The 17,051-nt window shown below is 45.6% G+C and overlaps 1 protein-coding gene across 2 annotated transcripts; it reads right to left on the bottom strand.

Annotated features, from left to right (window-relative positions):
• Nucleotides 1-878: 878 nt before the first annotated feature.
• On the bottom strand, nucleotides 879-14,153 carry LOC126100942 (c-Myc-binding protein-like). Of its 2 annotated transcripts, none has more exons than XM_049911604.1 (2): nucleotides 13,900-14,153; nucleotides 879-1,506 (listed from the first exon to the last, which is right to left on the bottom strand). In XM_049911604.1, exons 1-2 carry the CDS (start codon nucleotides 13,952-13,954, stop codon nucleotides 1,088-1,090), a joined length of 474 nt encoding a protein of 157 aa, XP_049767561.1. In that variant the 5' UTR covers nucleotides 13,955-14,153; the 3' UTR covers nucleotides 879-1,087. The 2 variants fall into 2 exon arrangements, with proteins under 2 accessions (XP_049767561.1, XP_049767562.1); XM_049911605.1 differs by lacking the exon at nucleotides 13,900-14,153 and adding an exon at nucleotides 10,717-10,879.
• Between the last annotated feature and the right edge of the window lie 2,898 nt (nucleotides 14,154-17,051).

The raw sequence follows: 17,051 nt of genomic DNA, 5'->3' as shown, positions 1-17,051 counted from the left end.
GATGAATGAAAAACTTGTGACTACTGATTCCCTTATCATCTCATGGACACCACCACAGGGGAGAGACCACTTATCTATGGTGCCATAAATCATGCAAAGGAACTCAAACTCGTAGAAAAGAAAGAAACCACTGTGTCTGTTTACAGGAGAAATACTTTTGATTCCTCCGTGCTAGGGGCCCAACAACACATGCAAACTATTGCTCAATTAGTCTCCTAACACAAAGATATTTGAGTGAATCCTAGATTATCACAGCCACAGTATCATTCAATTCATGACCAACTAGTATGACTTTATAACACATATGGTCTGTGGCCATCTTTACAGGCTATTCAATGCCAAGAAAAAGCTATACGCAATTGCGCATCATTTTCCTAGATTTGGAGAAGGCATTAGATCATGTTCCACAAAAACTAATTTGAAACACACTCGGTAACTAATTGAAACGTAAATGTCTCTTCCACTGGATTATAATGCTGTATAGGTAAATCGAAAGCTGTTCCTGTTGCCCTGTTGATTTGTGTGACATGTTTCCACATTGACAGTTGGGCAGCATCAGTAGTCAACACTGTGGACCTTGCTGTTCATCACTGTCAGGCACCATGGCAAGACTTAGAATTTGCTCTATGCTGATGTTGGCCTGCTTAACAGTTTCTTTGACAACAGTTCATTAATTGTGTATAATTTGAATATTAATGACAGAATCAGTTGGATGACCTAACCAGAAGAAACAACAGATTGGGAAAGTGGCATTACAAGATCTGTTACAATAGGACTCCTGCTACACAGAAAAAATAGAAAAATAATAATTTGATTTTATTGGTCTGAGAGTTTGACAGTTTATTCACATCATCACTTGTAGTGTTTGTATTGTTTCACACAATCTTGCTGCTCCTCCATAGTGTCTTCTTTCTTTTTTCTGGTATTGAATCATAGTTTTAAGCTTATTAAATAAACTGGTATTTTTCTATAACAACCATTTATTACTTCTTTGTATGCAGTCATATATGCGGTACAAACCCGACATGTTGAACCGCCTCCCAAGCAGTGAGACCTTGTCAAGGTGCTGGCTTGGCCACACACGACACTACTCCGCAGGTTGTTCCTCAGGTGGTGGTGGTTCCTCTCCCTCTCCCTCTGCAGGTGGCTCCTCTCCTCCTTCCGTTTGCTCAGCACCTTCCTCTGGTGCTGCTCCTTCTTCACCACCCTCTGTCACCGGCTCCAACTCAGCAATGCGTGCACGTAGAGCTTCATTCTCAGCCCGCAATTTCTCGATTGCATCACTGTTACGTGCCAGCTCCGCTTGTACTGCTTCATACTCTGCCATATCTGGTACATTATCACCAATATTGCAACGGACAAACTCTAGCGGGTCCGTTGGCTTCTCAGGGGCCTCATACAATGAGATGAATACCTTGGTCAACGCATCCAACACGCCAGCACCCTCCAAATACTTTCGGAATTCCTCACGCTTTGCATCTATCGGCCTGTAGTCCGACATTATTTCTAGAAAAGTGCAAAGAAAAAACATTACCAAGTTATTTTAACTTCAGCATTTTGGTTATTAGTAGTAGTAGTACAGAAATAAGGGGGTATTATGTAGGAAAACTTTTTATAGAGTTTACAATAGAGATGCAAAATGTACCAATAATTTACTACAGCTTAAATTTATAAGACCTGACACGTCAGGTGGAAAAGAGAGAACTATCTGTATTATAAATTTAATGGTCTTGATCATACTATAATGTAATGACAAACTAGATGATTACTGGTGATGGTTGACTAACAACCAGCCCCATATCTACAGAAACAAACACAAAAGTTGTGTTTTAGTTTATGTAAAGACCTCTTAACAATTTTTTAAAATCATGTAATTTAATACAGAGGTATTAAAACCTTAGAGAGAACCAAAAAACCTACCATGCTTACACTATAATCGGCACCTTAACACATGTTAATTGCTGTAACATCATTACTAAGTGTAACTTGTCAATATCCAAAGGCTGGTCAGATCACGATTGTTATAATTTAAAAAAAATGAAAACAATTAATTATTGACAAAATTATTTAACTGGATTGATAAAAAAACCTACTCACCAAGCAGCAACAGAACACAAACATAAAAGACAGTTGTAACTGGCAAGCTCTTGGAGCCAGTGGCTTCTTCTTCAGGCACAAGGGTTGAAGGGGAAGCAAGAGGAGTGAAGGAAAAGGTCTGGAGAGGTCTAGGAGAAGGGGTAGATTTTGTGGAAGTCACTCACAACCACGGTTCAAGGGAGACTTACCATACAGGATGAGAAGGAAAGACTGATTGTTGGGGAGTGCATCGGATAAGATTTGAAAACCTGAGAGCTTAAAGGTGGAAGACAGGATAATGTGCAGACAGATACTACTGCATAAACATCACACGTGAGTTAATAAGAGTGAAAAGCTAGTGCATTGTATGTAACTGAAGTGGGAGGGGGATGGTGAAAAGTAGACGGGTAAGACAATGAAAGATGTAGAAACCCCAAACGGAGTGAAGCAAAGAGTAGTTGCACTGAATAAATGGTGAGACAGAAGAAATTAATGTAAATTAAGGCCTGGTGGGTGGTAAGAGCCAAGGACATGTAGTGGTAGTTCCCACCTGTGCTGCGCGTCACATGTTAATGTGTGCAGGTTTAAATTCAGTATGTAGACGTGGTGGTTAAACGGCACCGACAAGTACCTGTCGGGCGATCCATGGAAGTTTCAGTGAAAGTGCATACATGAGAACCATGGAACTTCTATGTTATTCTGTGCTAATAGTGTCAGTGACTATTGTTAGTGAAAAAAGAACAGTTGAGAAGGTACTCTTGAGAAAAACTTGTGTCTTAGTCTTGTTGAAGGGGAGACATGTATCCTGACTCATGCTGAAATGGACAAGGTGTTTAGGCCACCAGTCTCTTATATGTAAATTAGTTTGTTTCTTCTCTGAAGTATGCTGCTAGGTACAGGAATCTCTCAAGACTCTTTCTACTTATAAAAATTTGCTTCAACTAACGATGTATATTTGAACCGCAGACATTTTACAAAATGTTCACTTAAATACATACTGTTTAGTAAGTCTCTCGTGTCTCCAAACGTCAGAAACAAACTAATTTACAATAAGAGAATGGTGACTTAAACACCCTGTCCATTCTCAACATGAGTCAGGATACACATCTTCCCTTCAACAAGGCTAAGACAAAAGTTTTTCTCAAGGGTACCTTCTAAACTTTTCTCGTTGTTATAACAATGGTCACTGTCACAATTGGCACAGAATAACATAGAAGCTCCATTGGTTCTTCCATACACTTTCACTAAAACTTTCATGGATCACCCGACAAGTACTTGTCGTTGCCATTTGACCGCCGCGTCTACATTCTTCTCGTGACTGAATTTCAAACCTGCACACACAAACATGTGACACGCAGTAGGTAGGATTCTACCATCCCACGCTTACATCTAAAATATCGTGTATTCGAGACAGTAGAAGGCTGAGTGGTTCTAGAATTTACGCAGAAATTCTCAAAACACTACACCACGCAGCCCATATTGTGTTGGATCAGGATATGACGCTACCTCCATGAGGGCTTTCAGCTGCTCTGTGGTCCGGTTTCTCTATAAACAACTATACCAGTTGCAACACACAATGTCAGTAGCAGACCCGTTGCCCCGCTGTAAATATTGTTTCCTTCCTCACACACACAGCACGTGTCCCCATTGGCTTGGAACATGGTACGACTGTAGCAAAAAGTGATTCATGAAAGATGTTTGTTGTAGCAGTTCCACTGCTGATATGCCCCAACCTGTGGAAGTGGACCATATGAGTGATTTGTCTGTGGAAATGTACACTTCTCAGAACACAGCACAGAAAATGTATGTTGATGCATTTGTTGGCAAATACCCTGTGAGGTCATTCTGAGATGGGTGCTTCTATGTCTTACTAAACCAATGTAAGTTACCTAAGTTTAGTGCTGATGTCTTTGCTGGTAGCTAAGACAAAACTTTTGGCCAATGGGCATTATCGTGTACCTATGCCAGGAATGTTTCCAGTTTTACTTACTTACAACAAGTCACTTGTCCAGTAAATTTTTTGGCAGTAGCTTAGCCCAAAGTGCACAGTGTTTTTTTTGGATAGTCCTAATGGTTTTGAATTTACGTTTCATGAAACATTGCATGCCATGCAATCCAAAGGGCCTTGCACCTCCTTAAAAAATTGCTTGACTCCCTGATGAAATGCCTATTCGCCATAGTCAATGGGCAACTCCCCTGGTAACAGCATGCAAACACAGTGGCTTCTTGATACTTTTTGCTAATTTTAGAGTTACAATAAAAGCACAAGCTGGAGTGGAGATTCATCCTCCAGCAACCCCAAATGAACTATCTGCAAATTTACATCAGTTAACCTCACAGATACATATTGTCAAATCTTACTAGATGCAGTATCACAAGCTTACCTAGAGCTAAAATGTGGTGGTGGTGATGGTGGTGGTTGTTGGGATGTTTAAGGGGGACTAAACAGCTAAGGTCATCAGTCCCCCATTCCAAAAACAAGCGAGACAAAGTCGCAGAGCAGATAAAACCCCAAGGGGAAGGAGACTGCCCCCCCCCCCCCCCCAGGTGCTAAAGAACACAAATTAGGCAACGAACATTACAGAAAAGAAGAGTACAGACGAACACCAGGCAGAAAGAAATAGAAGAAAAGAAGATGGCCGGAGACTGGTTGACTGACCACGACAACAAAAAAGGGAAAGAGTCAACCAACCAACTACACACTAAAAGCTGCAACCAAATATGAGAGACTCGAGGACAAGAGACACACAAAGGGAAAGGTGCAGGACCACTCTAAATGGAACCATAAAAAGGACTAGCACGGATAAAATGTAAAACACTGTCAGCCATGGAGGCATCGTCGCATAAAATCAAAGGCAAGGTGCCCGGGAGATTAAAAGACTGCCGAAGGGTGCGCAGTCGGGGACACTCCAATAAAACGTGGGCGACCGTCAGCCGGGACCCACACCGACACAGGGGGGGATCCTCCTGACGTAAAAGATGGCCGTGCGTCAGGTATGTATGGCCGATGCGGAGCCGACACAGGATGACAGAGTCCCTGCGAGAAGACCGCAGGGAGGAGCGCCACACATCGGTCGTCTCCTTGACAGCCCGCAGTTTATTCTGGGCTGTCATGCCATGCCACTCAACAGACCACACCCCAAGCACCTTACGGCGCAACACCAGCTGCAGGTCGCGAGCTGTGAGGCCGATCTCCAAAGCTGGGGTGTCGATCGCCCCTTTGGCCAGTCTGTCAACACGTTCGTTCCCCGGGATGCCAACGTGACCTGGCGTCCAAACCAAGACCACCGAACGACCAGAGCGGGCAATGGCGGAAACAGACTCCTGAATAGAGGACACCAGAGGAGAAGAGGGATAGCAGCGGTCGATGGCCTGAAGGCTGCTCAGGGAGTCACTGCAGATGACGACAGACCTACCTGAGCAGAAACGCATATGCTCAAGAGTGCGCAAGATGGCCACCAGCTCTGCAGTAAAAATACTGCAGCCAGCCGGCAAGGAGCGTTGCTCAACATGGGCAGCATGAGCAAAAGCGTAGGCAGTGCGACCATCAACCAGGGAACCATCAGTGTAGACAGGCTCACAGCCCGGAAATGATTCGAGGAGCGCAAGAAAACGGCGACGGAGGGCCACATGCGGAACCGAGTCCTTAGGTCCCTGTGCCAAATCCAGATGGACGGACGGCCGGGACAAACACCAGGGAGGCGTAGGTGTACGGACCCGGAAGGGAGGCAGAAGAGGGAACGGCCCCAGTTCTGACAGCAGGGACTGGACACGGACAGCTACAGAAAGCCCAGACCTAGGTCGCCGTTCGGGCAGATGGAGGACCATGGCAGGGAAAAGCAGGCGACGATTGGGATGGCCTGGCGAGCAATGCACGTGGACAGCATAGTCGGCGAGCAGTCGATGGCGGTGAATCCGCAGCGGGGCAACCCCGGCCTCCACCAGTAGACTATCCACGGGGCTGGTACGAAAAGCGCCAGTTGCAAGTCGAACCCCACAGTGGTGTATGGGGTCTAACAACTTCAACACTGAGGGTGATGCAGACCCATAGGCCGGGCTCCCATAATCAAGCCGGGACTGCACAAGGGCTCTGTACAATCGCAGAAGCGTGCAGCGATCTGCACCCCAAGACGTATGGCTAAGGCAGCGGAGGGCGTTCAGGTGCCGCCAGCATTTTTGCTTCAGCTGAGTAATATGAGGAACCCATGTGAGCCGGGCATCAAACACGAGTCCCAAGAAGCGGCAAGTTTCCACCACTTCAAGCAGGTGGCCGTCGAGGTAAAGTTCAGGATGAGGGTGGACCGTCCGACGCCTGCAGAAGTGCATAACTCGAGTCTTGGCTGCAGAGAACTGAAAACCATGAGTCAGAGTCCATGATGCTGCCTTGCGAACGGCGACTTGCAGCCTGCGTTCGGCGACTCCCGTAGTCGTGGAGCTAAATGAGATGCAGAAGTCGTCGGCATACAAAGAAGGAGACACCGACGACCCCACGGCTGCAGCCAGACCATTAATGGCCACTAGAAATAAGGAGACGCTCAACACCGAGCCCTGCGGGACCCCATTTTCCTGTATATAAGATGAACTAGAGGCGGCACCGACTTGCACCCGGAAAGAGCGGCGCAATAAAAAGGTTTGAAGAAAAGCCGGGAGCCGACCACGAAGACCCCACTCATACAATGTGGCGAGGATGTGATGCCTCCATGTGGTGTCATACGCCTTCCGCAGATCGAAAAATACAGCAACGAAATGCTGACGTCGGGCAAAGGCCGTACGGATAGCAGATTCCAGCCGCACCAAATTGTCCGTGGCAGACCGGCCCCAACGGAAGCCACCCTGGGATGGAGCGAGGAGACCGCGTGACTCAAGGACCCAACACAAACGCCGCCCCACCATACGTTCGAGCAATTTGCGCAAAACGTTGGTGAGGGTAATGGGACGATAGCTGTCCACCGCCTGTGGGTCCGCACCGGGCTTCAAGATGGGGACAATAACACCCTCTCGCCATTGCGACGGGAACACGCCCTTGCTCCAAATGCGGTTAAATATCGCGAGGATGTGTCTCTGGCAGTCCCTGGAGAGATGCTTCAGCATCTGTGCGTGGATGCAGTCTGGGCCTGGTGCTGTATCAGGGCAATCAGCGAGGGCAGCGAGGAATTCCCTCTCGCTGAAAGGAGCATTGTATTCTTCAGAACGACACGTGCGGAACGATAACGGCGTCTGCTCGGCTCGCTCCTTTAGAGAGCGAAAGGCGGGGGGATAGGATGCAGTCGCAGAGCTCTGAGCAAAGTGCGCGGCAAGCCGTTCAGCAATGGCGGCAGCGCCCGTGCAGACAGCGCCGTCCAAGGAGAGCCCAGGGACACCCATAGGGGTCTGGTTTCCGTAAATCCGCCGGATCCGGGACCACACGAGCGAGGGGGAGACATGGGAGCCTAAGGATGAGACATACCTCTCCCAGCACTCCTGCTTATGCCGTGTAATAAGACGACGGGCGAAGGCACGGAGCCTCTTAAAGGTGATGAGGGTCTCAAGAGACGGGTGCTGCCTATGACGCTGGAGAGCCCGCCGACGGTCGCGAATAGCCTCAGCAACCTCCGGCGACCACCAGGGTACAGCCCTCCTCCGAGGGTGGCCAGAAGAACGGGGGATGGCAGCCTCGGCCGCTGAAATGATGGACGTGGTTAAAACACGCACCACCTCGTCAATGTCACCCTGTGGGGGAGACTCAATGGTTGCAGCGGAAGTAAAAGCTGGCCAGTCAGCCCTGTGGAGAGCCCAGCGGGGCAAGCGCCCAGAAGAATGACACTGGGGCAGTGACAAATAGATGGGAAAATGGTGACTACCACACAGGTCAGGATGCACTCTCCAGTGGAGGGATGGGACAAGTCCAGGGCTGCAAATAGAGAGATCGATGGCCGAGAATGAGCCATGGGCCACACTGAAATGCGTGGGAGCACCGGTGTTCAAGAGGCTAAGGTCGAGCTGAGCCAACACATGCTCCACGGCCCGACCGCGGTCATCGGAGACAGTCCCACCCCATAGAGGGTTGTGGGCATTGAAATCGCCCAGCAGCAAAAAAGGTGGCGGCAGTTGGGCTATCAGAGCAGCCAGGACATGCTGCACGACAGCACCATCAGGTGGAAGGTAAATACTGCAGACGGTAATAGCCTGTGGCGTCCACACCCGAACAGCGACAGCCTCTAAAGCTGTTTGTAGAGGTACAAACTCGCTGTGAAGAGAGTTAAGGACATATATGCAGACGCCACCAGACACCCTTTCATAAGCTGCCCGGTTCTTAAAATAACCCCGATAGCCACGGAGGGCGGGGGTTCGCATTGCTGGAAACCAAGTTTCCTGCACAGCAATGCAAAGGAAAGGATGACGGCTGATAAGTTGGCGGAGCTCAGCTAGATGGTGGAAGAAACCGCTGCAGTTCCACTGGAGGATGGTATTAGCCATGGATGGGAAAGGCGTGAAGGGATTGGGGAGGCAGATTACGCCTCCGGGGCCCCTGCTGCTACTGAGTCACCACCTGGACAACAGCTATCTATTGCATCCGAGGGACTGGCGAGATCCATGTCCTCAGTAGACGCCAGAATCTCCACCTCATCCTCAGACGCAGAGCTTGTAGGAAGCGGTGGAATGGGGGCCACCGCAATGTCGGTAGCCTTGGGGAGTTTCTTCTTCTTCTGCTTCTCGCACTGCGCCTTGGGTGGTTCAGGCTGGGAGGGCGTCACTGGGTCAGTCTCAGGGACAGACGATGACCGTGTGTCTCAACGACCAGGGACTGGCGGTTGTTTGAGCCACTTGTGGCCGTCGGCTTTGGAACTGGTCGGAACGTGCGAAGGGAGGTCCCCAAGGGACCCCTTCCTTACGAGAGTAGCCGAAGAAGTCTTACGCTTCTCCGGCTGGGAAGGGGGGACTGATGTCCCCGATGGTTGGGGGGGTGTTGCTCCTGAAGTAGATGGAGCAGGAGCAACAGTGGTTTAGTGCCCCCCACCATCAAGAGGGCAGGTGTGGGACTTCGACTCTGAGAGCTGACTGGAGCGGATGGAACTGTAGCAGGAGTGACAGTTGTGGCATAAGAAGCTGTCATGCGCACTGGATGAAGCCGATCATATTTCCGCTTCGCCTCAGTGTACGTCAGGCGGTCGAGAGTCTTGATTTCCATGATCTTCCGCTCCCTCTGCAGAATCGGACAGTCTGGCGAGCAAGGCAGATGGTGCGCACCACAGTTCACACAGATTGGAGGCGGGGCACAGGGATGATCAGGATGGGATGGTCGACCGCAATCGCGACAGACGAGGTCGGAAGCACAGCGTGAAGACATATGGCCGAACTTCCAACACTTGAAGCACCGCATCGGGGGAGGGATATAAGGCTTGACATCACAACGGTACACCATCACCTTGACCTTCTCAGGTAACGTGTCACCCTCGAAGGCCAAGATGAAGGCACCGGTGGCAACTTGACGATCCCTCGGACCCCGGTGGACGCGCCGGACGAAATGGACACCGCGGCGCTCCAAGTTGGCGCGCAGCTCGTCATCGGACTGTAAAAGGAGATCCCTGTGGAAGATAATGCCCTGGACCATATTCAGACTTTTATGGGGCGTGATAGTGACGGAGACATCCCCCAGCTTAGTACAAGCGAGCAAGGCCGCAACTGGGCTGAGGATGCCGTTTTTATCAACACCGATCCGGACCGCATCTTGGACAAACCCTCCACCTCCCCAAACTTGTCCTCTAAATGTTCTACAAAGAACTGAGGCTTCACGGACATAAAAGATTCCCCATCAGCTCTGGTACAGACAAGATATCTGGGCGAATACGTCTCACTTTCATGCAATGCCTTTCGTTCCTCCCATGGTGTGGCGAGGGAGGGGAACAATTTGGGGTCATACACATTAGCCTTAAAGTGAGCTTTGGAACGCTTAGAGACTGCTGACGGCTGGCCGCCAGCGAGAGATGATGTACCGCGCTTCATTGCGGGTCATCCGCCCTGATGCCACCTACTCCGACCAAGGGCCCTCCCCACGGGCGCCACCCAGCCACAGCAAAGGCCACCTGGCAGGATGGCCATTGCCGGGAGTCCCGATGCCCCAGGGAGATGGGCACCTACTCCTTGGCATACGTGGGGAGTTAACGGCGCAGGCATCAGTAGAGCGAGCCCTGTGTTGTCAGGGGGCTACAACCAAGAGGGTACATGGCGGCCCCACCACAACGGACTGGCTACCGTGCTGGATGTTAGGTGACATGTGGTCCATGGGCGTCGTCAGTGCAGAAAATGGCCCTGCACAGTGCTTGGCAGAAAGTGCACGCAGGAGCGTATCCATGCCCAAGCAATGGAGAGGGGGCAGGACTGCAATGCAACGACGAATAAGATGGCGAAAGTTCTCAACACAACATGGACACAATGCACCAAGTAAGGCGCCCTTCCCCAATCGGCTCGCTCTTCGGAAAAATTTTGAGATATGGAGATCAAACACGACAGGGGACCAGCACATAAGGCCGAAACGTTTGAAACCCCTTTTAGTCGCCTCTTACGACAGGCAGGAATACCGCGGGCCTATTCTAACCCCCGAACCCGCAGGGGGCAGCTAAAATGTCATACAACCTTTATCATTATACTGTAATCACTTACCTTTTGGAACTTCTCAGCCCTCTGTCATATTTCAGCACTTTATGGGTCAATTACTATGAAATATTCCCAACTGTGACATGCTGCATGATGATATTTTTGTCACAGAGTCAACTTTGGATGATCATTTTACAACTTCGAGCTTTTGTCCCAAACACTGACAGTAAAAGAACTTAATTGCAACCTGTACAAGTGTTCCCTTATGCAGTCTTCCTTACATATTTAGGATTTAAACTCTCAGCAAATAGACTGGAACCAATGAGGAATTATATTGTTGTGACCGATAAAGTGTAATGCCCCCCCCCCCCCCCTCTCCCTGTTATAAAAGGTTTACAAGTATTTCTAGTTAAGATCGATTATTATGTCCAATTCATTGCAAACCTATCACAGAATCCTGTTACCCAATGAACCAGATATGACACCAAGGCAAATATTGCAAATGGTCACCTTGCTGTCAACAATCTTCCCAGATTTTAAATGATTGCCATAAGTGGATGTTGTGTTTGACAACATACTCCTCTGGTCCACCTCTGACAGTAACTGACACTTTCCCCCACAATAGTGGCACAGTCCTGTACCATAATTACCATATAGCACTGAGCATCCTTTTACATGTGCTTCTAAGACATGGCCAATTCTCAGCTATTCTCAGACAGAGAGAGAGAGGTCCTCACTATCACTTATCCAGTTCATAAATTTAAATTATTCCTTAACAGGCAGAAATTTCATCTTATCACAAATAATTGCCCTCTACTCACCATAGTTGGCTTTACGCATTGCTTATCAGCTCTCGGTGCTGTACTTATCTAATTTTCATTAATCTCTCGGTTATCAAGCAGCAGCATTACACATAAACATGGATATGTTGTCCCAGATCCGCACCAGACCAGACCCACTGTCTGACCAACTTAAATGGTGTGTTTCCAGGCTGACTCCAGTATGTGTTTGTCTGTTCCATCCTTTCCCTTAACATCCATGGCTGCAATCGGAAGAGTTCGATATCATGTAGTGTTGCTCACTTTATACAACACAGGCAGCTAGAACATGCCTCCCAGGCCTGAGTTTTGTCCCTACTGGCCACCACGAGATCAACTACATCTAAATCAAGGGCTTCTGGTGTAGGTCTTGGATGAGGACCTCTGCCGCATCCTGATTCCTTCGTCTTTTCGGCCACGAGTGCTACACCTCCTGCACACTGGCGCTTGTCCTGGATGAAATGTCTGGCATGATAACACATATTTTGCCAAATATTAACACCGACAAAATGGACCTGGTCTGCCACTATTCTGCTTGTCAAGCTCATCAAGCTGCAGCTCCTCAGCAGTTGGCTCCCTGGCCTGATGCTGTGAATCTGTATCAACTTGGATTTTGCTGGCCAGCTTTTTGGATACATGTGATTGATTCTTTCTCTCGCTTACCTTTTGTGTTCTGCGTTTCTCAGAACACTAGTTCTGCTACTACCACGGCCTTGCAAAAATATCTTTGCCCTTGAAAGCACCTAATTTCTGATAACTATGACTCCAAACTGATAACTCTGACTTCAAAAGATTTGCACCTGTAATGGTATTCAACACTTTCTTGCCGCACCTTTTCACCTGGCTTCCAGCAGTCATGCAGAATGCTTTGGCTGCAGGTTAAAAACCAACTCCACAAGGAAATTATGTCTAGCGGGTTGCCTATCTAAAGGCCTCCAGGGTAAACAAAAATTTGATTTTCAGTATGTCGCGTGATTATTAATCAAATTTAAAAATTTAAATTGCTGTCATAGTCTACTGATAATTAGGAATAATCTCAAGTTAAAATTTTAACACTGTATATCAAGTATTACAGTTAGAAACTGTGCTTTTGTCTTGTGGCAACGAACATAACGGAGCGCAATTGCACCGACTTTATTCATTCAGTATTTAAGAATAACAGCACTCAGCGACTTCCATCAAAATTCACACACAATTTCAAACCTCTTAGATTTTTTTCCTCGCTGACACCCCCTATAAAATGATGAAAAGAAAAAATGGTTCAAATGGCTCTGAGCACTATGGGACTTAACATCTGAAGTCATCAGTACCCTAGAATTTAGAACTACTTAAACCTAACTAACCTAAGGACATCACACACATCCATGCCCGAGGCAGGATTCGAACCTGCGACCGTAGCGGTCGCGCGGTTCCAGAGTGAAGCGCCTAGAACCTCTCGGCCACAAAAGCCGGCGATGAAAAAAAAAAAAAAAAAAAAAAAAAAAACATTATCGCTTGCTACATTTTCCTCTGTACATGCACGACGTTTTAATTTATTACTTGTTTACTCTTAAGTATATTCGCAACACAGATTGCAGATAGTATCCACATATAACACTAAATGTATCTGCAAAATTATATCATTGTACGAAACATAGTTCAGGAGAAATGAAGTCGTAACATTTAAATGCTTGAAAAGCTAGCGTTCGGTTGAAATGGCGCGCAGTAAGACTTTTTGTTTTAATTTATTACTTCTTTAGTACTTCCTTTATTCGCAACACTTTGCAGATAGTATCTACATACACCACTCAATGTACGTGCACCATTATATCACTGCTCGACATGCAAACCAGGAGATACGACCTCATAAATATTTAGATGCGTAAAGAACTGGCTTTTCCTTAATATGGAACGCAAATTATCCAGTTTCACAATAATATGAGAGCACTTAGTGACTTCCAACAAACTCAAATCATAATTTCAAACCTCTCCTAAAATTTTTGTCGCTCAGGTGTTTAAAGGCAAATATTACCCACATTATCTCATTTGTCAAGTAATCAGACGTTTGAAGCTGTTTTTACTTGGGCGTTCGATTCTTTAAAGAAAGGAGGTTTAACTTATATAAATACCGCGTCACCCATTGTCACGTTATACAAAGCATTTGTCGACAGCCCAAAAAATTTAAGATTCTCAATTGAGAAGAGTCCTTTAATGAATGACAAATAAATACCAATTATGTAAAATAAATGAAACCGACAGTTTTGATTAGGAAAAATATTATGTACCGCAAGCCAAACTTGAACTACCCTATTTTACGGACTATAAGACGCGACGGACTATATATTAAGACTTAGCTTAATTTTTAAGCAAGTCTTTAAAAAAATTACATGTTTATTATTAGATTGAAAAGCCCGACTAATAAACAATTCTTAGTTTGTAAAACCGAACTGACCTTTAAAATCCCTGGAAATCGTCACCTGAACGTTCTTCTTTTTTCTCTTCATCATCAGTCCTCTTCATATATTAAGATGTTCTCCACTGCCATCGAGAGCATTTCTTATGCCGCATTTCTTGAAGGATTCAACAACAATGTCTTTTCTCACCCTAGACTACGACTGTTTTACTCAGTGACACACTCGTTTGATTGTATGTCGTTTTAAAGCTCCCTTCGTCGTGAACTCGTGTTGGGTTTCATCCGCCATCCATTTGTTTCATTCCTCTCTCATATACTCTTTAAATGGTTTATTTATCGATAAATCAAGACGCTGCGTGTCCTCCAGGAATAGCAGCAAGCTTTGTATTTCCCTGTCAAACTGAGACATGGAAATACAAAGCACAGACTTTTTCAAATGACTACTACACAGATCTAGCACAAGAAGAGAACTCTTCTTCAATAAAACACCTTTCCCTCTCTGCCACACTCGGTTAATCCATAATTTCATACCAGCCTCGTCCATCCAACCTTCGTCATGTACGTGAAGAACAACACCTGGTGGTGTTTCAGAAGGTTTTGGCACTGTTTTGTGCTTGAAAATGATCATTGGATTAATTTTGTTACCGTCAGGATAACATGAAATGACAACACTGTAGTGCATTTTTTTCGTGTCCACGTGTTTTGATTGTTACAATTCTAGCACGTTTCATGTTACTTGGCTCATCAAATGGCAGTGGAATTTCTTTCGTCCAAATTCACTATTTGGCTTAGTTCCATACTGGTTTTCTTTCGATGCTGAATAATAAAGCGATGGAAACATAATATTTTCTCTTCATACTCTAGTGGTATTTTTTGAGATATTTTTGTTTTGGTTCGCATGCTAAGTCCATTAAGCTTCATTAACTTGTAGCACCCACCAACTCCACCCTTAAAGTCGTTTAAGTTCCACGGTAGCGTTAGCTTACGAGCGTGTATTCGAGTCATTTTTGTATTAATTCCAATGCCATTTTGACGGTGTCCTTGAATCCATCCTATACGTCATCTTCTAGTTTGGCCATATGGCATTCAGTCGTCTATTTGCACATTTAGTGTTCCTCATTTTTTTCAGTTCTCCTTTACTAACCAGCCAATCGCGAAAGATTTTTTCTGTTGGTATAGGGCCGAAACGCCGTTCAGCTGCTCTGTTTCCATGTTCTTCTGCATACGCTGTTACTATAAAATCATAACCCGCTTCACATGAACACCTTTTATTTATTTTTTCTATTACTAAACTAGCTCCTAACAAAACTGTTGTACTGTTACCGACAATACAAATCACTTTCAGTTCAAGTTCACTGTCACTGCAGATTACAATGACGCACACAGACGAGACTCGAGGTTGCTACATAGAGAAGAGACTGTCAGTGATGGCGGGGCCGAATGGAGACAGTGTTAGCAAGCTTGTGAATCCCCGCAACTCATGTTCTCCGCATCGGTGCACTGCTGCCGCCAGTTGAATCCAGTGTTGCCAGATGGAGATACACTTCTCTCGGCATCGAATATATGGCCATTTTGGGAATTTTAAATGATTCACAGGTCATTTTTACAATAATTTCGAGTATAAGACGCACCCGAATTTTGGAGTCAATTTTTCGAAGAAAGAAGTCCGTCTTATAGTCCATAAAATTCCGTATGTAGTTCAAGTTAAAACTGCGACATACAAATACGAAGGAGAATTATTGCAAAAAAAGCTTTAGCTACATAGTTTGAGTTAAAACCTGCAGTACACCCCTTAAAAAAAAAGAAAGAAAGCTGAACAATTCCGTCTGAAGGAAGTCATACATAGATAATCGCTGTAGAAAAAAAAAAGGGCAGCAGCAGAGACGGCAATATACAGTGCGGGATAAAATAGAAACAAGATATTTTTCGTAATGAAATCATGCGATAATGTATCGCAAAAAGGCTACATGGATGTATGTCCAGTCAAAACTCCGACCAAACGAACATTTTATCGAAACGAGCAGGCCTGTCGCAACAATCAAACTATCTGTATATAATAGATCGAGTGGAGACGTCGATAAATAGCACGAACGGAAGTAAATGATAAATTTCTTACATGGTAGTGATGGGCTAAACTGCGATTTTCCGATATCAGTGACTTCTGTGAATGCTACTTTTGAGTATCTGTGATTCTTAACTGTGATTTGTCGCAGTTAAGAGTCGCAGTTAAGGAACATAGGTCGTGTATCCCTCCGCCACTGCTATTTCTGCGATTTCTGCTACTTCCGCGATTTCTGCGATTTCTGTGACTTCTGCTACTTCTGCGATTTCTGCTACTTCTGCGATTTCTGCGACTTCTGCGACTTCTGCTATTTCTGTGACTTCTGCTACTTCTGCGATTTCTGTGATTCCTGCGATTTCTGCGACTTACCACTGTATGAGAAAGTTACATCTGTCAACACAGAAAATTGCATCTCAACAAACCTGTCTTTGGCAAGTATGTTTTACGTTTTTTCTTCCGTTGGCTTTAATTTTGTATTAAAGAAACAACTGTGAAAATATTAATAGTGTAATTAATATGTAAGTAGCCGTACAGTACCGTAATAGTTCGTATTTAGAAAATGAATTGTAACATATTGTTATGTTCACAGGTACCTGAACTACATTTCAGTCACTCAGTAAAGTGATAACTCAAAATATCATTGTCAACAGATCTGAAGAAATTGCCACTGCGTCTTTAGACCGTTTTCGTCAGACGAGAGGTTAGTTTCTAAGCGTTTCGATGGACTTAATTACTTCAGTGTGATCGTTCTTGCAAATGTGATATTCATTATAGCAAATATTAGCAATCTACTCTGTCAATTATATTGCTAGTAATTAATGACAGCAAAAATTGTTTAATAATCCTTGTGTTTTTGCAGACTCAGTTCTGACTCTGATTACTGGTTGCTGTACGTATCTATCCACATCAAGGCTGTTTTTGAGAGAGACTCGTGAAGATTCAAGACAGTTCTTAGAGGATTTGCAGTTTAAAAGTGAAATAAGTGTGTGAATGATTACACTGTGTTTTATTGAAGTTGTTGTGCGATTTTAAAGGAATAATAAATGTCAAATACAGTGAGTGAATAATAAAAATCTCATTTTCCACATGTTTAAGCCGCCCTATACCCATAATTTTCCGCCACTTACTT

This window comes from Schistocerca cancellata, chromosome 9 (assembly GCF_023864275.1).
Source record: "Schistocerca cancellata isolate TAMUIC-IGC-003103 chromosome 9, iqSchCanc2.1, whole genome shotgun sequence".
Taxonomy (NCBI): Eukaryota; Metazoa; Arthropoda; class Insecta; order Orthoptera; family Acrididae; genus Schistocerca; species Schistocerca cancellata.
This window is presented reverse-complemented; position numbering and strand designations above follow the sequence as displayed.